At 46.3% G+C, this 23,558-nt stretch overlaps 1 protein-coding gene across 1 annotated transcript in view; it reads right to left on the bottom strand.

Moving 5' to 3' along the window:
• Nucleotides 1–13,282: 13,282 nt before the first annotated feature.
• LOC106831351 (sodium- and chloride-dependent glycine transporter 2) overlaps nucleotides 13,283–23,558 on the bottom strand; it is a 48,923-nt gene continuing 38,647 nt past the window's right edge. The window contains exons 12-14 of the mRNA XM_014841494.3: nucleotides 22,795–22,895; nucleotides 18,466–18,633; nucleotides 13,283–16,249 (exon numbers count right to left, since the gene is read on the bottom strand). Coding sequence (XP_014696980.3) covers nucleotides 16,094–16,249; nucleotides 18,466–18,633; nucleotides 22,795–22,895 — 425 coding nt within the window. The 3' untranslated portion in view covers nucleotides 13,283–16,093. The remainder of the gene's footprint in view (nucleotides 16,250–18,465; nucleotides 18,634–22,794; nucleotides 22,896–23,558) is intronic.

Below are 23,558 nucleotides of genomic sequence, written 5' to 3'. Positions count from 1 at the left end.
CCCTCCTCGGCTTCAGGCGCTCCAGCCCAGCCGTACTGGCCTCGCCACTGTCGCCGTCTCTGCCTCGGCGCCGCTGTGGGGGCAGCTGAAGTTGCCACAGTTCATCCCGGCAGAGACGAAGACCAGCCTAGCCCTCGCGGGTGGGTTTTTCTCCCTGGGGAACCCTGACCGAGGCGGCGCCACCGAGCGCGCCCAGCCCCTCCCCGGAAAACAATTACTCGGGATTTGCTTAGGCGGCTGGGTGGGAAGGGGGGAGTAGGGCCCTGAGGGGGATGATGGCTGAGTGCCGGCTAGCCACCTGTACCTCCTGTCTCCCCTCTCTGGGGGGCCCCTCTGACTAGGCACAGGCTTTGGGGGTGCAAGGAGAGGGCGCTGAGACAGGGGATGCGGAAAAAGGGTCCCCGAGCCGGAGCGAGCTACAGCGGAGGTCTGGGGAGTCTATTTGCAAACCTTCCGGTTCTGCAGGGCAAATGCTGCCACATAGGGGAAATTCCTAACTATTTTTTTTCCTTGGGTGACTTTCTTGATGGTTTTGTCAAAAGCCCTACTCCCCTTTCACAGTCACATGTTGGGCTCTCCCTCAGTTCCTCCTGAACCCTCTCTCTACCCCAACACCATTCCTTGGAGAGAAAAGCTGGCCTTTGTTTTGGGCGTGTGGGCAAGAAGAGAATTCCTCCTCCCTCTGTGTCACCTCCTTCCAGACCCCAGGCCTTCCCTATAAATATCTCCCAGGTTTGTCGCACTTCCATCCAGGTATGTTATTTATAACCAGGATGCACAGTCGTGAAATCAGAGATGACAGAACTTGTGATTTATATCAAATGAGCCCCTGTGATTCAAAGCTCTTGGGCTTCCTCACTCTGGGCCCCTCTCTCTGAGCCCACCCCACCTCTTGGATACCCTCAACTGGGATTCCAGAGGAGGAAAGCGAAACTTCTCCTACCAGCCCTTCCGTATTACCCGGGAACCAGTGCCAACATTCCAGAATCCTCTTCACTAATAAGGGTCTGCCCTTATTGCTCGCACCCCCTCTCCCGTGGCGTATTCCTAACCCCTCCGTGACTATGACCCCAGGAGCCCCCACTGAAGGTCACCAAACTGGCAGCACAGCTTCCTAAGAGAGACGATTTTATCTACATGCTCTTCTGATCTCTGCCCTTTTTTTCTGGATATTTCTGTATGCAAGCCACTGTCCCACTTGGCCCTTTACATTGTGGTCCCCTGGCATATGAAGAAGAAAGTGAACAAGCAGGTAAATTCCAGCTCCTGACAGCTGAGGCAGAAGAAAGGAGGATGACAAAGACGTGCACTGCGTTCTCCAGGAGTCAGCTGAAAGATGAAGAGGTAAATTGATGTCAGGGCTGAACGGACTCTCCAGCTCTTCTGGGATTCAACTCGAGCCCGGAGAGGGTTTGTCTGCCTCGACTCTGTTTTCATTACAGAGTCAGGACTTTTTCCTTTCACCCGGAGCACGTTACATGTAAAGTTGACATTAAAGTCACACATCTTGCAGAAAATAGGATTCCCGGAGTTTAGTTGAACCAAGTGATGGAGGACACGCATAAACCATGTTGTGTCGTGAGAGCTGTGCCCCCGCTCTCCTCTGCAGTTTTTAAATACCGTCAGCAGCAACAGCAGCCTTTAGTGGCTTTGAGTGGTTGTTCCAACAGTCCCTTTATGGATCTCAGAAATCCCAGAGTCCCTAGAAGTCCCAATGACCCAAACAAAGGGGAAAGGTGGCCTGGGTAAGACCAGAGCTCTCGATCTTCAAGTCTCTGTGTAATTAGTTGGTCCTGTGGGATGGCGCTTTTAGCATGTTCCATTAAAAAGTAAAGCAAGACACATGTTCTGTCAAAGCTTTGCGGCATCACATCCATTAACAGTAACAACAGTTAATCTCGAGAAGGTCGTAAATCTTCCTAGATAACTACGTACTTCAATCTCCTCCTGAAAGTGCATTTCTTGAGTGCGGATTTTGAGTGTGTGGACCTGTCAGGCTAAAGTAACCTTTGTGGAACTGGCCCAGCAGATTTCTGTAGTGACGCTGAAGGGACCACGGCTGGGTGTGTGCTGGATGCTGGGATGCCGCCATGGGACCTGAGCTCGGTGGAAGCCGCAAGGACACTTGATTTACCCAATGCCATATCCCAAGTCCACCCTGCTCTTCTGAACGGCCTCCGTCCATGGTTTCTCCAGAAGCCAGGAGCCTCCTTTGGTCATCCTTCTGCCTCTTCTTCCTGACTCCTAAATGTTGGAGAGCCTCAGGGCTCGGCCCGCAGCCCTCTTCTCTTGCAGCCACACTGGCTCCCATTTGTTCCCATCCAGCCTCGTGGCTGTAACTACTATCTGTATGTGGATGATTCTCAGATGTGCATGTCCAGCTCCAGCCTCTCCTTTGAACCCCATGCACATATACCCAGCTGCCTGTTAGGTGTCTCAAATGTGATACGGCCACATCATCAAAATTAAAAACACTTGTGCTTCAAAGGATGCCATAGGAAGTAAAAAGACAACCCACGGAACAGGAAAACAGTGTGTAAGTCATATATCTGATTGAAACTTGTATCTATTAAAAACTATTATAACTCAATAGTAAATGACGACCCAATTTAAAAACGGGCAAAGGATCTGAATAGACATTTCTCCAAAGAAATATACAAACATCCAATAAGCACATGGAAAGATGCTCAACATCGTTAGCCATCTGGGAAATGCAGATCAAAACTATGAGCTATCACTCCACAGCCACGAGGATGGCTACAATCAAACGACAGATAACAAATGTTGACAAGGAAGTGTAGAAATTAGAACTCTCATATACTGCTGGTGGGAATGCAGAATGGTTCTTCAAAGAGTTAAACATAAAGTTACCATATGATCCAGCAATTCTGCTCCTAGGTACATACGCAAGAGGACTGAGAACATACGTCCACACACTAAGTGGTACATAAGCATTCGTAGCAACATTATTCATCATAGCCAAAAAGTAGAAACAGCCCAAATGTCCATCAGCTGACGAATGGATAAATAAAGTGTGGTGTATTTACACAATGGAATATGTTTCAGCAATAAAGAGAAATGAAGTACTGACACATGTTACAATATGGATGAACCTTGAAAACATTATGCTAAGTGGAAGAAGCCAGTCACAAAGGACCACATATCGTAGGATTCATTTATATGAAATGTCCAGAATAGGCACATCTGTGGAGGCAGAAAGTTGATTAGTGGCTGCCCAGGGCTGGGAAGAAAGGGCAAAGAAGGATTAGCAGGTGACCACTAAGCAGGACAGGGTTAATTTTTTGGGAAATGAAAATGTTCTAAAATTGATTGTGGTGATGAATGCAAAACTCTCACAGATACTCACAACGTGCTAAAAGCATTGAACTGCACACTTTAAATGGGAGAATTGTACAGTCTATTAATTATCTCAATGAAGCTGTTTTTAAAAATTTCTTTAATGATCATGAAAGGAAAATGTAATATGACCAAATGAGGACTTCTGATTTTCCCCACCTCCCAAACTCACTTCCTGCTGGCTTCTAAGGCAACAGCACAGCCTTCTCAAGGTGCTCCAACCATGTAACCCAGGGTGGTCCTTGGCTTGCTTTCTCTGTACCCCCACGGCCAGGCCACAAGCCCTGTCAGTACACCTTAAAAAAAAATCCCAAATCATCCACTTCTCACCCCCCTCACTACTCCCACCCTCCTCCAGTCCATCATCGTCTCTTCCCTGGGCTACCGCCCGGGCCCAATCCTTCTCTCTGCCTCCACTCCTGCTCCTCACCACCCCCACAGCCATTGTCTGATTTTTAAAACATATGTTGGAGCACATTCCCTTGCTCAAAAATCCCCTTGCACTTTTCTATCATTTTTTGAAAAAAATCAGAACATCTTACAGGCCTCTGCCCACTTCCCAAGTTTTCTCTCTTCCCGCTCTCCCCCTCGCTCCCTCCAGATCCGCTTCCCTGCCTTTCCTCAAGCATTCCCAGCTCATACCGTCCTCTGGTGTTTGCACTGGCTGCTCCCTCAACCCAGAACATTCTTTCCATAAATTTTTGCATGGTTCACTTTTTACATGACTCAAATCTCCACTCAGATGTCAGCTCCTTGGGAAGACCCTGCCTACAGAAGCTTCTCGCTTCACCCCCGTCACTGTCTCCGTACGCTGCTTTACTTTTTATAGTGCTTATTACTATCTGAAATAGTGATTTAGTTGTTGACATTTATTCTCTCTCCTTCAACATAATGCAAGCCCCATAAGAGTAGGATTTTTGTCTTTCTTGTTCACCTCTGTATCTCTCCACCTAGAATGGTGCCTGGCACATTTTAGGAGCTCAAAAAATGTTCTTTGGATGAATCAATGGATGCTCTCTCAGGAAGCAGCATGGAGAACTGACACTTCTCACTGGCCGTCACCAAGGCAACAGTCAGACTACCTTGTCCCGCTGGCCCCCAGAGCCGTTCCATTGCTGCTTCTGTGCGGGGCCATGGATCCCACAGAAGAGTGAGATGGACTTCTTTTCAGTATCCAAACTCAATCCATAAGCTAGAGGCAGATCCAAGGCTGAGAAACTCTCCATCTCACTTACCGCCCTCCCAAACCCACCCTGAGTCTCTCTCCTTTATCCAAACAGCCTTTCGACTACCTTCACATTTATGGACACATAACAACTTTCCTTGTAAAACTGGAGAAAATGAGAGGATTATGCTGTCGTGGAGTGGATTGTGTCCCCCCAAAAGGAGTGTTGAAGTCCTAACCCCATACCTGTGAATGTGGCCTTATTTGGAAATTGAGTTTTTGCAGATGTAATCAAATTAAGATGAGATCATTAGAGGGCCCTAATTCCAAATGGCTGGTGTCCTTATGAGAAGAGGAGAACACCATGTGAAGGCAGAGACAGAACAGGGAGAATACCATGTGACAGTGAAGGCACACATTGGAGCGCTGCGGCTGCCAGCCGAGGAATGCGGGGCCATGGGAAGCTGGAAGAGCCAAAGGAGGGTCCTCCCAGAAGCTTTGGAGGGAGTGCGGCCCTGCCAACACCTGCCTTTCAGACTTCTAACCTGCAAAACGCACTGCGTTTCTGTTGTTTAAACCTTCCGGGTTGCAGAGCTGTGCTATGGCAGCCCCAGGACACTAAGACCAGTGCCAATTTGCTGCAGAGTCTGGGAAAGTGCAAAACCCCCACGTTCCCTTCACAAACCTAGCAGCCCCAGTGCTGTCTGGAACTGTGCAAGCCTGACACAGGTGGGTGCGTTTCCTGAAATGCACGTGCAACCATAAAGAGGGGTTGAATGAATATACTCGTGCACGCACCTCTGTTTCTATATGAATATATGAATTCTGTATGAAAAATGTGTTCTCTGATCTGGTTACTACAATCAGCTTCCATGACATCCAAGTGAGAGGGACCCGTATTTTGATAAATTTAATTATTGTCCTTCTGTCTTGCAGTTTCAAACACTTTTTAGAAGAAAGCTAGGTATAAATCTGTAGGAGGACAGACAGAAAAATCTATAGATAGACATATAGATAAAGGCATCTCCTAATTCTTTGGATCAAACCCTCCTGATCTATAACATCAATCTTGGATGAGTGGAGGAGTTTCAAGTTTCTGATGACAAGAACCAAGGTGTGTTAGGTAAGCATGTGTTGTCCATTCCTATAGACCAGGGAAAAGCAGACACACTACCCTCAACCAGGCCCTCGAAGCAGGCCTCGCCCCCACCCTGACCAGAGCGATAATGGCTCCAGCCATCAAGTGTAACTATGCGTGGGTTACTGCGCTAAGTGCTTTCTATGGATTTATTCCTCAAAACAACCCAATTAGGTAGGCGGACTATTATACCTATTCTGCAGATATGGAAACGGAGCCATTTGCCAAATGAGTGGCTGAAGCAAGCCTCAGACCCAGGCAGTCTGACTGCAGAATCTGTGCACTTGACTGTCAAGCTAGGGTGCTTCTCCTGGGATGAAGCCTGAGAACTCAGTCTCCTTGCTGAGGTCTTGTGGGAGGCCAACAAATAGCAGCCCTTCTACCTGAATGATTTCTTACCAACTGAGAACTAAAAGACCTTGCGGGAGGTCAGCATCACCTTTATGAATACAGAGACAGTGTGGAAGAGCACACCTAATGTGAAAGCCGAAATGGACCGGCCATCTGCCCTCCCTCCAGGCTGGGCCTTGTCACAGCCGTCTGCTCCCACTGATCTGAAGGAAGCAAGAAAGTGAAAGAGAGCTCATTGAGAAATGAAGACCGGTGGCTATCCCGTCCTCTATAAGGAGCAGAGAGAGTAGGGAGTGGGATAAAAGGCCAGGGTGTTTAAGGAAAATCCTTCATCATGGACACCAAAAGTGTGGGGAAGAGAGGATGCCCTCGATCAACTTTCAAACTTTCCTTTGTAAAGGCTCCTTCTATCATCCAGTGTCCCTGGGGTGTCCACAAAATGCTCACCCAGTATTCTTTTCTAAGCCTCCAGACCATCCTTTATTCCTAGTAGAAGTCCCACGTGCTCAACACTGTTACCATCACTCTACAGGAAAATAAGGAGGAAAACATCCTTTTTACTTCCTCACGCTGAGTTAGGAAGGATGGAGCATTCCTCATTAAAGTACAACTTCCATGAGCAGACCCGTTGACCCAAAGCAATAAATATCTACTGGAGGAATTGCAGGCCATGGGATGGCAGAGTGGGAGAGAGGTTTCTGAACAGGAAGAGCCCGTTCTAGTTACTCTGGGCAATGCCCTCTCACATCAGTTCAGGAGACTGGCTCCACCCCTCTATGTAAAACAGAAATGGTCATTTCCAATGCTTTTAGACGACTTTCTAGAGTCACAGGCCACAGAAATTCTCCCTGCCAACAAAGTAACACCAAACTCTCCTGCATTTCCCAGTGGTTCCCTGGATCTCCTTCTCTTCGTGTCAGTTCATTTTATTACCTGTATCAGGAAGGATTCTATCTGACTTCGTATAAGAGGAAAACTCCAAAAAAATAATAACTTCAATAAGAGGTGTTTAATTCTCTCTCAGGTAAAAGAATTCTAGAGTGGAGTGGTCCAGGTTTCATTTGGTGGCTCCATGAAGTCCTCAGGGAGCCAGGTTCCTTCCAGATCTCTCCTCCACCGTCCCTAGAACATAGTTCTTGTCCTCATGGTTCAACATCACTGCTGGTACTCCAGCTATTATATCACATTCCAGACAGCAAATGTGGAAGAAACTGAAAAGAAGGAGAAGAGCATGGCCAGGAGTCCACTTATCACTTCCACTTGGTTGCTCCCTATGTATCTGTTAGCTATCGTTGCATAACAAAAAACCACAAAGTTTCAGTGGCATACAATTCTAAGTATCTGTTCTCACGTATCTGCAGATTGCCTGGGATTCAGCTCATCCAGGCTGGCCTCAGCCAGGCACTTCTGCTCAGGTTACAGTGGTTGGGCTGGTGCCATACCTCACAACAGGTCTGTGTGTCAGTTGAGTAACTCTATCCCACATGTCCTTCATCTTCCTGGGACCACTGGGCTAGCCAGGACATGTTTTTGTCATGGCACAAAGAGGCACAAATGAGCAAGCGGAAATAGGCCAGGTCTCCTAAGGTCTGGACTCAAACCTGACACACTGTCACTCTGCTCAGGTGCTATTAAAGTCAAGAGACAAGAAGTACAATCACCCACGAGGAGGCCATAACCCGGGTGTGATTGGGGGTGGGGTAAAGAAGTGGAGCCAGGAGTCAATCTACCATACCGGGCTGCAAGGGAATGGGGAAATGTCACATTTGGACTGGGTGACAACAAGCCTAGCTAAAGTCACAGGTGTTACTAAGGAAGGGAAGAATAGTGTCCATCATCACACTCCCTCACATTGTACCAATGTTGCAAAATACCAATACTGGCCCAGTGCAAGTTCATCACAATTCTTTCCATCCCTTCAAGACCCAGGGCATGTAGACTTACGAAGCCTTGCAAGAAGGCAAGAAAAGAGAGGCACTGCGTGTCTAGATTGTCAATGCTCTCCACTTTTGAGCAGGTGGGGAAAAATGTTTTTTTTTTTTTAATATGGTCTATCTCAAAGCTCCCTGCCAAGAAAGATCAAATTCATGCAACCTTAGAAGGTATGGCCCAAAGCTCTCTCTGTACATCTCTCCCCAACACCAGCATGGGCTGGAGACGGCAGGCAGTCTGGAGGCAAATTGTGCAAATGAATAACCCTCGTAAGTAACCACAGAATCCCTCAGCCTCCACTTCCTGAGTGAGAGGAGAAAGCGCGAGGAAGCAAGTAATGGGATAAAAATATCCAAGCTGTCCTGAGACCCCTGAGCCCCACCCCAAGGCCCAGCCTGCCCCAGCACCTCCCCCGGACTCTGAGACTTCACCAAGATCCAGAAACTAACATGGTAGCCCCCGGCAGGGCCACGCTCTGGCCTCACTGCTGGCTCTGTTTCTGTTGCCTGGTGTCATTTCCACGCTGACTCCTCAAATTTTTAAATATAATGCCTGGTGGCCCCAGCCACGTGTCAGAAAGGAGATTTCCTGCTATATTTCTAGACTTATGACCTGATGTCTTGGAGTTCATTCTAACATTTGAAAAGGCTGGTTTCTCACCCTGTCAAACCAGTGTTCTGTCTCAAGTCTCTCCCTATTCCAGTCCATCCTTGACACTGTGACCAGGTCGATATTCCAAATGCACAGATCTGCCTCCAACAGTAAATATCCATTTATCTGCAGTGCTAAATTTTTGTGTACAAATTTTAATTTAATCCTCATAGCAACTGTGTGAGATGGATGTAATTGTTTCAGTCTTAAAATTGTGAAAACTGAGACTGCCTTAATAAGGAAAAGATCTGGCACTCGAACCCAAGACAGTACTTTGTCTCAAGCATCACAGCTGCCTCTGCCAGGAAATCACTCTCCACTATTCAATAAACTTCCATGGTTCCCCACAGACCATCAGAGAGCATCTGAACTCTTTATGTTGGCATTGAAGGCGCTTGACTGTCAAATACTAAACTCCACATTCAGCCTTAGTTCTCACTTCCCACAAGCGTATAATATAGTTTCCAATTTCATCCATCGCTCTTTGTTGAAATGGTCTGTCTGCCTTACCCCCCTGCCATCACTTACTTGCATTCATCCACCTGGAAAGCTCACCCCAATACCCTCCTCATGGTCAAAATCCTCCCCATGTCCCTATTTCATGAAGTCCCACCTTCAATGCTCTCAGCCAGAGGGAATTTCTTCCTCCGCATCCTGTCGATATGTTCTTGTCCTAAACTCTTTTGTGGTACTTGGTACTTTCCACTGTGCATTATGGCAACATGTGCACCTGTCTTGAAGCCCCACACACTCTGAGTAGCCTGGAGGGAGAGACCCAGTCTCACTCATGTTTTTCTTGCACATTATAACACAGAGCTCTGTTCCTGGCACAGAGCCAATACTCAATATTTGCTCATTCAATTAAAAAATGCATTTATTATCTATTATGTGTCACAAACTGTTAGGCACTGGAAACATATAAATAATTAAGACATTCAGCATAGCATAAAAATTAATTAATGAGGGAATGGATCAATGAATGATGCAAATGTGATTCTGTTTCCATGTGGAATCACACTATATTCCGGTCATTATTTTCTTCTAATCTTACGAGTGTCCAGAGAAGTTTCCCGGAAAAGGGAATGAGACTGGGTTAAACAACCTGCACCATCAAAAGTCTCATAAAATTACAGATTATACTAAAGGGAAAGGAAGGGGTGGCCCGAACCACACGTGGTCTCTGTTTTACATAGCAGAATGTGTAAATCAGAGAAGTAAATCCAAGTTTTGTAAAGTTGAGCTATTTTAAAGGCACCAGAGGAGTTTTCTGTTGTAAAGGCTCCTAGGCCGAAGCTTTTAGACGGCGACTGCTCAGCCCACACCCATCTCTTTGTAAATCCAGTTCCCACAAAACAGACTGTTGTAGAAGAATTTGTGTCTCTGAGAATCTTGGACTTCTGGGCAACTGTGAGATTCTGAATCTCCGGTTCCAGGAGACACACCTGGGGAGAGGAGGAGGAAGGAAGCATGAACAAGAGCCGAGAACAAAGTCAGCAAGAGGAAGCTTGCTAAGAAAATAGCCCAAAGTCCACGGGGAGGCATAGCTGCCACACTGATGAAAACAAGATGAGAGATTGGACAGAGGAAGCAAGGAAGGTAATCAGAGTGGACACTACATTAGCCCCTTCCAGACAGACCCCTGTACCCCTCCTCTGACAGCCCAGAGCAGAGTGGTCCTGCTGTGGATGCGTGAGCTCTAAGCTTCCCACATTTTGCCATCGTCCCCATTTAGAGAAAGATTACTTTAAAAGATTATAATAATACAATGGAATGTTTCCATATGAAATTCCGTGGGATCTGGGATCTGCTTTGAAATCCTCCAAAGAAACAAAATTTCAGTTCAGGGTGGGGAGAGGGATAAACAAAATAGACTTGGACGTGAGTGGGTAATTGTTGAACCTGAGTGACGTGGACATGGGAGTTCATTATTCTATTTTCTTTACTTTTATGGACGCTTGAGAATTTTCAAAGTAAAAAGTTAAAAGAAAACACAAGTGAGCCAAGGGGCCTCAGGAAGGAGGTCAAGGATGACGAGCCAGCACCAGCCCTGATCCCGTGCACGCTCTTCCTGCCCCCTCAGGATAAGGTGTCACACTGAGGTAGGGGTTTGCTGCTCGGTCTGCCCCCTACGGCGCCACGTCATGGCCAAGCCCAAGTGCGCGTGTCAGTCTTGTTACCACAGGATGCACAGTGTGCTCTTGGCATGTGGTTTTCAGCATCAGCTTGTGAGGGCATCTCTCTTCCCACTAAAGGTGACCTGACTCATCCCCATGCCTGCCAACAGAGAAGCTGAAGATGGAGGAGAGAGCGACAGTGTTAGTTCATTTGAGGAGGACAGAGTCAATCTTCTGGGTTGACATGATCAGACGAAAAAGCCCAGGCTGCCACCGCAGCTCAGCCCATCTCCGGGCAGGACACCTGGAGACCCTGCCCGTTGAAAAGAGGATGAATGGCATTTATTGATTTCTTCGTATGTTTCTTGAATATGGGTAGTCTTTCTCCTAGGTTCTGAGTTCCTTAAGATCTGGGATTGCTTTATATTTTATTGAGTTTTGCCTGGGGTCTAACTCAATGCAGGAGCTATGTAAATGGTTGCTGAATTGAAATAAAGTCGAAGACGACTGACAAAAGGATTGTTAAAACACACCCAAGGATTTAACTCGCCCAGTCCCTCTGTTCAGATGCACTTGGATTCTCCCCCTCCCTGTCTCTCCTTCCCTATGAGGGGTAATTAATAATTCAGCAAACAATAGTGTATTCTTGATGGTGAAGAATATAACAATTGAATTGATATTTGTTTCTGCAGCCTCGCAATCTCTCATTTTCCCAGGAGGGCAGTTTTCCATTGCTGTTCCAGGTTTCTCCCAATAAAATACATCAACCCTGGGGATATTTGAAGGCCATTTGTTAAAAAAGAAAGAACATGGGTAATGGGTTTGTAATAGACACAACACCGTAATCATCATGTTTTAAACACTGACATTTATTTAGGGTTTTGTGAACTCATACATTATTGGGATAAATTCTAATTTATATTGGTATATAATAGGCAAATATATAATACAATAAATTGCATTTGTACACATAAATACAAAATTTGAGGTAGGGCCTCAAGAATAATGACTCCTTAAATGAATAATGCACAGTATATAATACGTACTCTATAAGATATATATATGATGTACCATTTGTAACACAATATATTTTCTTCATGTAAAGTTAATGAAAAAATATAAGGACCTGACTAGGGAACATATCTTTGTTCACAGGCAACAGTACCACATATGATGCCTGCATGTAGGACATTAGCCAAGTACGCAATTTCAGAATAAACCTATTCCGGGATAGGTCCATAATAAAGTGCAAAAAAAGGCCAAAAAATGAAAGACAAAACGGTTTCTAGTCGGTTTCTAAGTGTCATCCTAACAATAAAATACACCTATAAGGCAAATGGCTACCTGAAGATGTATTTACTCCATGGCAGGCAAATCCAACCATCGCTTGCCCCTCAGAGGCGATGAATGCCCGCTCTGAAAACCCTCTTTGGCTGCAGGCTGCTCAGATGTGACCCAAGCAGAAACTACAGTTCGAAATTACTATCTTTCTGTACAGTTGAAGCGAAATCTGGGAAAGATAGGAAACCTCGCTTTTACAAATCTTAGGGCCACTTTGTGGAGAAATTAGTATCAAGAATAAATCACCCACACTTGGCTCCCAGCCTGGAAGTCTTTTCTGCGTGATACCCAGTGTAAAACAGAGGAAGCACTCATGTGTCGGCCTTGGCCATTTTTCCCTGCAGCCAGCCTGCCCCACAGCACACCCCACGTGAGTCATCTGCCTCAAAGAAGCGTGTCACAAACTCAAGTCAGGGTGCGACAGCAGCGGCATGATCTTGCCATCATGCATACGCTAAGCAATAGCAATTGTGCAAGTCTCTGGGAAGAGGACAATGACCGATGGCCGACAGAACAAAGAGGAAAGAAAAATCTTAATTTTAGGCATGGGAAAACCATGCTGCCAGGTGAAGGTTGTCAGGGAGCACTGAGGCACGTGTAGATAGCAGGAGAACTTAATTAAAAGAAAACTCAACCCCAAAGCAACATTAGCACGAAGACAACCCAAGTCTTAGTCATTTAAATTAAAGGTCATCATGTTAAATGTCTTTTTAAAGTGCCACTCGCTGAAATACAAGTTGATTACATTTTTTACATATTAAAAACATATTGGAAATTTCAAAGACATTGAGGTCATCGAGATTTTGCATTGACCACAGATTTCATGCAATAAGTAAATATAAACCAAAAAAAGTAAAAGACCAGACTGGACACATTTGTACAGGACAAACACACAGTCCTAAAGAGATTAAAAGTCACTAATATGCAAGACAAATATTTGCATAAGAAGCCACAACACCAATAGTTAAGAAATATACATTGTTTTTCCATTAAGGATATTACAGGGTTACTGCTTTTAATATATGGCTTTTTTTTTTCTCTGAAGGGGTTTCTGGCATTTGTCGGTGTTAGGAAATAATCTCGCAAGTGGAAAAGACCCCAACCTTCTATACAGCGAACCAACGGAAGTCTCTCCTCAGCAGCTCGGTTTCTTCCTCTGTTTGAAGGGGAACTCTCAAGCGGCAGTTTATGACGATGCTGTTCATTTTATTTTTATTCACTAATTTTTTTCTTCCAATTGACTGTGCATTTTAATAGCATGGAAACATCCATCTGGTCATATGCATCTCAGCTCTCTGCATCCCCACCAAGTCTACGGAGGTGCAGTGAAGGTGCGCCATGACTGGAGCCAGCTGGACACTGACCACCTCTGCCAGGGAAAGCCTCGGAGCTGACCACGGCTCCAGAAACAGGCAAAACGACATTTACAAGGTACCCGTTTCCAGGTCAGTTCAGAACCTTTCACCTTTAAACAAATTTTACATAAAACACGGAAACTGTAGGGTAAAGGAAAAACACCCCAGCTGCTTAGGGAACAGCTACCGGGTCTTAAGTAGGACAAATCCTAATTAATACAAACGTAGCTGTCCCCAACTGCAAAGCACACTAGCTAGAGAGGAGGTCCCTGTTCTCACAATTCAGTTAACTTTCAGTTTGTACAAAACAAACCTGGCAGTATCGTGGGTTTTCTCCCCTCTTCTTTTAATCACAACAACAATAATTAGCAGAAATTGGGTTGGCATCCAGCGTCAGACTCTAGTTTTAGCCAAGAGACGAGAGAGGAAAGCCAAAATCCATTGGTCCTGACATAAACATATGGGTCCCATGAGAGAATGCTAATTGATTTAAGCTCTTTTCTTCAGCCTTCAAGTTGGAAAGGCTACAGATAATTTCTGATCCTAAGTTATTCCTCCCTTCCACTTCCCACTCCACCAGTTATCGATTGGAGAGGCTAATTTTTGGTACCAGTACATGAAATCGGCTACAGCAACAGGGCTTCTCATCAATATGGCTTTCTTGGGGAAACCAGTATTAATGGCAGATGGGTCACTTTGGGAAACACTGGGACACATGGGGCCACAGCTCAGCTTCCTAAAGCTAAGTCTAGAAGAAGCTCAGGATTCTAGTAAGGTCTAGCTTTGGGAGACAGGCAGAAAAGGAGAACAAGGAGGAGGAAGAGCAAACAGGCCTGGCAGATTAGAGATGAAAACCTAAAGTTCAAACCCATCTTTGTTTCCTCTCCTGGAAGTTCCCACAGGCTGCTCTGGAAAACTGGAAGTTCACGACAGTGTTGGCAGATAACAGTGATGATTGCCCTAGAAAAGGGAGAGCTCAGTAAAGTGAGTTGAAACTCTTTTTTTCTTTTAACAAATGAAGACATTTTTTTAAAAAAAAATGTTACATTAAGGTCTGTTGTTGGGTTTCATTGCTGTTGAACGGGATGAAAATGTCACGTCAATATACAAGATTTGAACTGAAAACTGTGCCTGAGACCCTGTAATATGAAGACAAACAAATAAGAAAATGACTGAAACGGTCTCCCCTAAAGAAAACAATTCTAGGTTTAGATACTATTACTGTAAGGGAAAAAAAACAATATACTAGTCTAAACTCACCATCTCTACAGTGATTCACAAGATATTTATAAGGACAGAAAACACTACTACGAGTACACACTACATGACATGAACACACCACATTTTAAAAATTTCATATATGCATGTTCGGGACACAGGAAGATAATCAAGGTTACAGCTCCGCCAATCTCTGCAAATACGTGAATTGCTCTCATTAGAGTGCTGTTATGAGGGCTGTGAATTGGGGACTCTTGAAATTGAATTGGCTAAATGTAGTCTTAAGAGCTATAGTCTTAATTGGCTCGCTTGCTCCTTACCTAAGCTGTATTCACCAGAACATTCTGTAAATACGGTGACCTAAAATGTACTACCAGCATGGTGAATATTATGGTTGCTTTCTATTTAGTTCTCCACTTCTCTGATTTCTCTATGACCACGTTGGCATTTACTGTGAATGAAAAAGTTAAGAGTAAAAATTGAGAAGTTATCTGTCTTTGAAGAGTGCGTGTCTTATACATATAATACACAGACAGAACCAGGGTGAGTCTTGTTTTCCCAGAGGTTGAAAGATGAGGGACCCACAGCTTATAGGAAGACGTTTAGAAGAGAAGAAAGGTGGATCATGACAATGAAGCAGGGCGCTAAATGTCAAGGAGAAAGGAGAATGGAACTCTTCTAGAACTTACAAAATTAGGCACAAATTATATGATGGCTTCTTGTGCAGAGGTGGAGGAATGACCAAAAAAACTCACAAATATGGTTATTCAAAGAAACAAGACAACCGAGGGAAGAGAACCGCCTCTTCGCTGGATTCGCAGCGTGCAGAGTTAAGTAGCTGAGTCCTTGGCGCACATGAGGCAGTTGGTCCAAATGGAGAAAACAGACCCCCAATTGTGAATGGGAATGTGAACTTAACCACCTCGGTGGTGTCCAAATCCACCAGCCTCATCTTACTCTAAAACATTTCTGACCACTGCCGACCCTCCACATGTTCCCCATCCTGAGCTTTCTGCATCTGAATGAAACCTCCACGCCGCTCAGCTCAGCTCTACGACACTGCTGAATCCAAGTGAACAGTCTTGTAATTCTGTCCTTCTCCATCTGCCTCACTGGCACCACCAACGACAACACACAGTGGATGCTCCTCAGTTGACCAAATCTCGCATACCTCCTTGTGACTTCACCGCAAAGCACTCGCCTAGTCTATCCGCTCCTTCTGGGTAAAGTGTGTGCTCAGGGGACCAACCCTACGGAAACTGAGGCCATGGACACAGGCAAACAGCGCGTCAAGTGGTCTGTCTAGCTCTTCACTACAGCATGCGACACTACATCCTACTTTTCTACATAACCACTCTCATGCACAGATATGTACCGAGATGTGGGGAGAAAGAAGAAGAAAATGGGAAAACATTAGGGGAAGGCAGAGAGGAAAAAGAGGACCAAGTCTGGGCCATCCCATGCCATCGGACTAGCACTGGGTGCCAAGCTCCAAATCCTTCACTGGCAATTTGAGTCCCAGGGAGGAAGTTCCCAAGGGGTCGATCATGTTCTTGTAGCGCTCCCCACGGTGCTGCGCTAGGAAAGGGCCCCAGTCTGGCTGCGGCGAGCACACCAACTTCAGCCTCTGCAAAGAAGCCAAACACACACAGGGTCACAGAAGTCACGCACCTTCCTCCCTTAGGTGCCACCCACCCATCCCCAAACTGTGTGCAACCCCATTTACCAGAACTCCTCGTTGAGCCAAGAGGTGCCCCACCAGGAGAAGCATTTCAGGAAGATCAGCCCCATGAATTAATTAGTGAGGGACGCAGTAAATAGGAGACTTAGTTTGGTTCACTTAAATTATTTACGTCACCCTGCAAGCAATATTCCAATTGCTCAGGGCTTGCCTTGCATAAGATTAATAGAGGATAAAGGGCCCAAATTTTAATTATACATTTTTTCCCTCCAAATGTAGAGAATCTACAAGCTTCTCTCCACTGCCAAACGCAGTCTGCAAAGGACGTGTGCTCGATTACTATTTGTTCTATAGCCTCAACAGTGGTTTGTTACATCACAATAATTGGATTTTGTTTAGCATATTTCCAAAAAGTATATAATTGGCCAGGAAAAAAGAAACCCCAACCCCAAAGATACATTGCCAAGACTAAGCAAAGATTTTAATTATCTGTTGATAAAAATATATGCTTCTGACTTGGTTCAGAAGTGTGGGTTCTCACAGGCAAGCTAAAAATAATGGGAGTGTCTCTAATCCTTCTACTGAACTTTTTACAGAAAACATAATTGGACTGGAACATCTTTTAGAAAAAGGAAAGAAAACATATTTCTGACTACATAAGAGGGAACAATTATATGTTTATTACCTAGTAAAGTGAAGCCATTTCTTATATCTGTTAGTTTAATCTCCCCTTAATCATCAGTTTGCAACCCTGGTGTCCCAAATCAACCGTAATCTATTTATAGAGCCGACTCATCAGTTTAGAGAATTCTGGCCTAAGACAAAAGTAGCAGTGGCTACACCAGCTTCTGTGCAGAGGGAAAGAGGTTTCTGGGTCAGCTGTGGGAGGTTCATCTGGGGCACGAGCGAGCCGTCCCTGGGGGTCAAGGGGCACAGTAATTTACCTCAAGGGGAAAATGGACAGAATTTCCTGAGGACGGAAACTGGAGTTCAGCTTCACAAGGAAGACTCCTGCATCTCCCTTTGCCAACTCTGTCTCCATCTTTGGTCCAACGGAAACAGAGGTGACGTGGATGCTTGCATTGGGCATTTACGCACCTGCTTTGTTCCCATCCTCCTCCTCCCCTCCGGAGTCTCCGTGGAGAGCTCTCCTCCTTTTCTCAATGTGACTGGCCAAGAGCACAGCCCATCCAGCTGTTCTCCACTTCCCCCCATTGGCAGGTGTTCCATCACCGTGCTCTACTCCAATGACTCTCAAACTCGAGTGTGCATCAGAACCACCTGGGAGCTTGTTAAAACTATGGACGCCAGGGCCCCCTTCCCCAGGATTCTGGTTCAGTGGAGTCATGCTGAAGCCTGATCATTTGCATTCCCAAAGAGCTCCCAGGCGCTGCTGGTGCTGCTGGTCCCTGGACCAAACCCTGAGGAGCACCAGTCTGGGCCAAAATGCCAGCTCTCTTGATCTTGAAGACAAAGGTGGTGCTGATCTATTCCTAGCACGTCAGAGCCTGACCACGCTTCACTGGTGGCGTAACAAGAGGCAGTCCCTCCCCATCCACTCTGGAGAGACGGTGGGGATATTTTTGCATTAGCAATGGAATATGCATCTAGCAAGGGATTCACTGACAAGGAAGGACAAGTCCCACCTCCTAGCAGACATGCTTTGAACCTTGCATTACATTCTACAGAGATGGCGACATTTTCGTCAGCTTGGACCCTTCAGCCATGCCTAATAGGCGCAACAGGAAGGGGTAGTGATTTTCAATGTAATGGTAATAGATGTTTGCAGGCTTGAGGAGGCTTGGACAGAGAAGAACATCAGGAAAAGGGGAATCTGATGTGTGGTTAAAAACCAAACACTGGGATTTAAAGTGTGGCTGAGGGGAGAGGCGGAAGAGACAGGAGACATTCACATCATTTATTCCCTGGAGCTGTCACTGCGCTGAGCAATAGCATAGTAACAGCTCAGCCTGTGGACTGGCTGAGCCCCTCCATTAGAGGAATAAGACATAATAAAAATGAGGTTAGCAGAAACGTAGCAACTGTAATCACCAAGTCTCCTTCTAGACTAAGTTTAACGAATCTTTTGGTTTTTAGCCCACAGAGCTCTCAGAGATTCTCTCTTGGGAGAGGATGGTAGGGGGAGGAGCTGGTGGAATTACCTCAATAAATCTGCCAGGGGCCAGATGCATTTTTATCACAAACATAATTGGGATCCAGATAACGGAACAGGCGAGCATCAGCCAGCCGAGCACCATGGACCAGTTCGGGTAGCGGTACGAGCCGTAGGTCATGGGTTCCCATTGGTAAAAGCTGAAGCAGAGGATAAACTGGGAGAAAAAAAGAAACACATGTGTTAGAGCAGAGTGGCGATGGGAAGCATCCATTCATTCAACAGCCAGGTACTGAAGCCCTGCTATGAGTCTGAGGCTTTCATATCTATCATCTCATTCGACACCCATGACCACCCTGAAAGGGAAGTATCATTAATCCATTTTCCAAATGAAGAAACTGAATTTCAAAGAGGTGAGGATGACACACACTTGGCTGCTGACCCTGCATTTGCCATCCCACAGGACCTGAGCCATGCATACGCGTGCACATGCACACAGACAGGCTGAGAAGACAAGTCTGATGGGTGCACACCAAGGTGACTGATGGGTAGAGGGGGGAGAAGGGGAGGTGAGTGTTTTTAAGGGGTTATCTCTACTTTGTATAATGGATAATCAAGCTTTTGTTACAAGAAAAAAATCCAGTAAGTTTATGCATTTTAATTTTTAAAAATGAGTCAGATTTACTTTGCTTTCTCCTTGAACGGGGCATGGCCCACATCCAAGAGCTGTGTCTAAAGCTGACTGTGTGAGACCCGGAGTGGTCCCCAAGCAGTGCCTGAGCCGGAAGCTTGGTCCTGTAATGAGCTGTGGGACAAAGAGAATGAATGCACAGCCCCGGCCCAACGGACGCAAGGTGAACGGGCCTCGTCACCCAACGGCGGGCCAAGAGCCCGAGACCAGCCGGCTGATCTCAGCTCTGCCACTCATTAGCCGACGGACCTTTACAGCTCAGACTTCTCTATAAAACGCGTCTATGTCACACCGCGTATACAACACCAGTTTCCTGGGAACGATAGTCCAGTATTTACTCAACAGTTCCCCCTCAATTTTAAGAGAGGTCATGATGTATTTTCGGCCCATTATCTCCTACTGCTGCACAATTTGGCTGGCAACAGCGGGAGAATCCCTTGAAGACGTGGTTATTAGTGCAGAGGAAGAGAAGCATGGGAACGCAGGTGCCAAAGAGAGCGGCCTGGAAGAAGACAGAGCACAACATCCAACTGGCCTAGCCGAGCCTTCCGGGGCACAGCCCTGAGAACCCGGGTTCTTCCCGGTGCTCACCCTGCCTATGGCAGCATTGACCTAGGATAACGTGCCCACGTAACTCCTTCCCTCCTCCCCACCTTCTCAGTCTGTCTTAAGCAATAAAATAAGTGCCCCAAAACGATTGGAGAGACCTATGTCAGGAAAGATAACATATGGAAGTGTTTTGGAAAAACGTGACACACTACACCAATGTCAGGCATCTACATTATCACTGCAGAGCCCGGGCTGCTGGGGCAAGTGACTATTTCAATGCAACAATAATTCAATGTATCGATTCCAAGCAACAGGAGCCTGAAGACAACTGTTGAAAAAACTGCTCCTGTGGAAAGTCACCTACTCAAGGCCATTTTCTTTTTTTTTTTTAAAGATTCGCACCTGAGCTAACGACCGTTGCCAATCTTTTTCTTTTTTCTGCTTTTTCTCCCCAAATCCCCCCAGTACATAGTTATATATTTTTAGTTGTGGGTCCTTCTAGTTGTAGCATGTGGGATGCTGCCTCAGCAAGGCCTGAGGAGTGGTGCCATGTCCTGGCCCAGGATCCGAACCAGCGAAACCCTGGGCTGGGTGCTGCAGCATAGCGTGAGAACTTAACCACTCGGCCACGGGGCCGACCCCCGAGGCCCCTTTCCAAACATTTGCCCCTAGAGTTATAAGCTTTATTAACCAGTCTATTGGAAGTATGGCCTAATGTAATTATGGTAAGTTGCTCCATTTCATTTACTATATAAATAGCAATACGTCTGCTTATGTGTGCGCATAATTCAGTGACGTGATCTGACTATGTACACAATAATTGCAAAGAGAATATTTATAGCTCTATAAATCCATGAAGGCACATATAAAAATGATCAATTTTATTTCATGGGTTTCGAAGTAATTTAAACCCATAATCTTAGCTCATTCCTGCACACTACAAATAGCCATTTTACGGAAGGGCGAACAGCAAAAAGGAAGTGCCAGGCTTGGTCCTCCGTTTCCGGCTGCACAAATATCGCACCAGACCTCTCTGTGCCAACTTGTTCTTGCCATACATTTCCTTCTGCCGGTCAGCTTTGATGAACCTCTGCCCTCCCAGGAGCCTGGCCACGAGACAGGATAATTTAGCCTCTGAGCCAGGCCCACCCTCACCCTCTGTTGATGGCAGCTGAAGAAGGCCCTGGAGAGAGACTCATCAGTGACGATGAGGATGGAAGGGACCACCTCTACTGGTCCCTAGCTCCCACGCACAGAAGGGGAATCGGGTTGAAGATATTTTCTGGGACCTTTCCACAAGTTTCTGACATGAGTTTTATAATGGAAATTAAGTAAGGCACAGCATAGTTGAGGCACTTTCTCAAAAAACACAGCCAGTCCCTCGAATTCCTTTCCCCTGACACGCTGCTCACATGGAAGATTAGGATTATAGTAATCCAAAATTGGCCAAACTCCACTTGGAAGGGAAAGCACTGGGGTTTAGAAATTTATTAGAATGCAGACTCAAAGCCTAGACTGCCCTGGACTCAGTTCTTAGCTCCATTGCCTGCAGGCTCTGTGGCCGCAGGCGAGCTCCCTGGCCTCTCCAAGCCGCGGCGCACGTGGCCGTGAAGCGGGGACAGTCCCCCCGCAAGCAGAGCGGGCAGAAGCTCTAGAGACGAGTTCACAGACCACCTGCCTAGAATAGACCCCACGAGGAGGAGAGCTCATTATGATCACATGATGCACTTATGCATAATAGAATAGAATCCTCGGAAGCTTAATCTCTTCCAAGATAGGGCGGAAGGGAAACGCAGAATCTGGAACAGACTCGAACTGGGATTTCACCCTAGTAGTAGGAACTTGGGGACCTGGCGAAGCTCAGCAGAGATGGGGAACAGCAGAATCGGGAACAGCAAAGATGGGGAACAGCAGAGGCAAGAAAGTCTCAAGTTTTCTTCCCACCAATTGGGTGAATCCGAGTTCTTCACACGCATTTCAGTCCTGAAATCAAGAGACTGAAAAATCTATCTTAATCCTTTTCAACTCTCATGCCCCAAACCTGGGGGAACTTAAGAAACACATTACAGCCTCTAAAATGTGAGTACAGATGTGGGCCTCAGGATTATGTCCGTGCCAGTGAAAAGGGAGATAAACCCTGACTGCTCTCTCTCTAAACTTCTGTCTTTTCAGAAAGAAAATGAGGTGTTTTAATTAAAACTCACTTGGTGACAGTAAAAAAAAAAAAATGGAAAATCTATATTTTCTTTTCTTTACAGTCTTACTTCCATCCTGGTTGTTTTCCTTTAAAGAAGCCGGTACAGTGTAGAAAAAGAGGGTCTTAATCTGGTTTCTAGTGCCACCTACTGGGCCAAGTGGGAACTACAGCCGGCCACCGGCAGCCTTACCGAGATGACGCCACATGGCACAGAGCCAGGCTGGACGGCAAGGTCTCGGTCAATTACTGTGTTTGCAAGGTGGATGAGGCAAAGACACAGCCTAAGGCACCACAGAGGCGACAGCATGAGCAGGTGAGTCCCGATGCAGATTTACTGATACAAGAAGGGCCCTGATCTTTAAGAAAATGAATGTCAGATGATCTCAAATGTCATCCTCACACTTGAGGATGACAAGATAGTCCTCAAAAGCAATAAAAACGAACAATAAAAGTCTAACTTCTCTATGTGTTGTGGAGAGGCCATATGGGGCAGTGGTTAGAGACGAGGTCTGGAGCCAGACGGCCTTTCCATCCGGGCCGGGCGCTGTTAAGTATTAGGTGTGAAATGCTAGGCAGGAGGATATAATGCCGGCCCCACAGAGCTGCTGCGGGGGGGAGAGATGAGGTGAGGCCCAGAAAGCACTTCGAATGGAGCTGGACCGTACACAGTACGTGGGGAAATGTGAGCGTTATCTGCTCTCAGACCGCGAGGGGACTGGTCTCAGGGAAGCAGTCTGTCAGGACCTGTGCATGAGTCCCAGCCAGGCACCTGTAGGACAGTCGCTTCACCTCTCTGAACCTCAGTTTTCTCATCTGCAAGACATGAATAATACCCATCCCACCGGCTTCCGGGGCTCACATGTAGGCACACGCTTTGATCAAACAGAGAGCACGACACACACGCAAGGCACCATCCGCACAGTGAAGCATGCAAGGCTTACGGTCAGGATGGTGGGGGTTACGAACGCCCAGCAGACTTTCCAGAAAATGTTTGGCTGGAATCCAATCATCATCTCTATATCTTCACAGAATCTTTGCAAGCCTGCAAACAGACAAACGGAGATGGAGCATGAGGCGCAGTGGCAGGGGTGGGGTGGGGGCAGGGGACAGCGATAGAGCCCCTCACTCAAGTGCCATGAGCCAGGGACGGGCCCAGCCTGGTGTCAACACAACCCTTAGTATGCAGGAAACCATCAGACAAATGACTAGGAGATTGGTGCAAATTGAACATTTAAATAGATATGAAATACTCTCTGCAGTGAGGTTAAAACATGTCATCCCACAGTGGCATCCAGACCAGCCAGGGCTCTGAGCACGGCCACAGCCCGGCATATTCACCTTTGTGGCTGTTTTCTCCCTTGGCCTTATGTGCTTAGCAACACGTCGGGCAAAACCAATTAAGACCATGGTCATTAAGCACAGGGTCTTAGGAAAGCCCTGAGATTTAGGGCAAGAGTCACTCTCCACTGGTCTTTTTGTCCCTTGCCCTCCCAAGGACACTCTTCCAGGAGTCAGTTGATCTTTGCTCTGTGTGAGATGACAACAGCAGGCAAAAACCAATGGGAAAGTCCAAGTGCTCATCACCCACTTTGTTGGAACCCAAAGGATTGCTGTCTTCTTGGCCACTAGCACTTCACTAGAGTCACGAGCAGAGAAGAGTTATTCTCACGGCCCCACTAACCCCCATCCCCTATACTCTTGGTTT

This window comes from Equus asinus, chromosome 20 (genome assembly GCF_041296235.1).
Source record: "Equus asinus isolate D_3611 breed Donkey chromosome 20, EquAss-T2T_v2, whole genome shotgun sequence".
Taxonomy (NCBI): Eukaryota; Metazoa; Chordata; class Mammalia; order Perissodactyla; family Equidae; genus Equus; species Equus asinus.
Note: the sequence above shows the minus strand (reverse complement) of the source record. Positions and strands in the feature narration are given on the sequence as shown.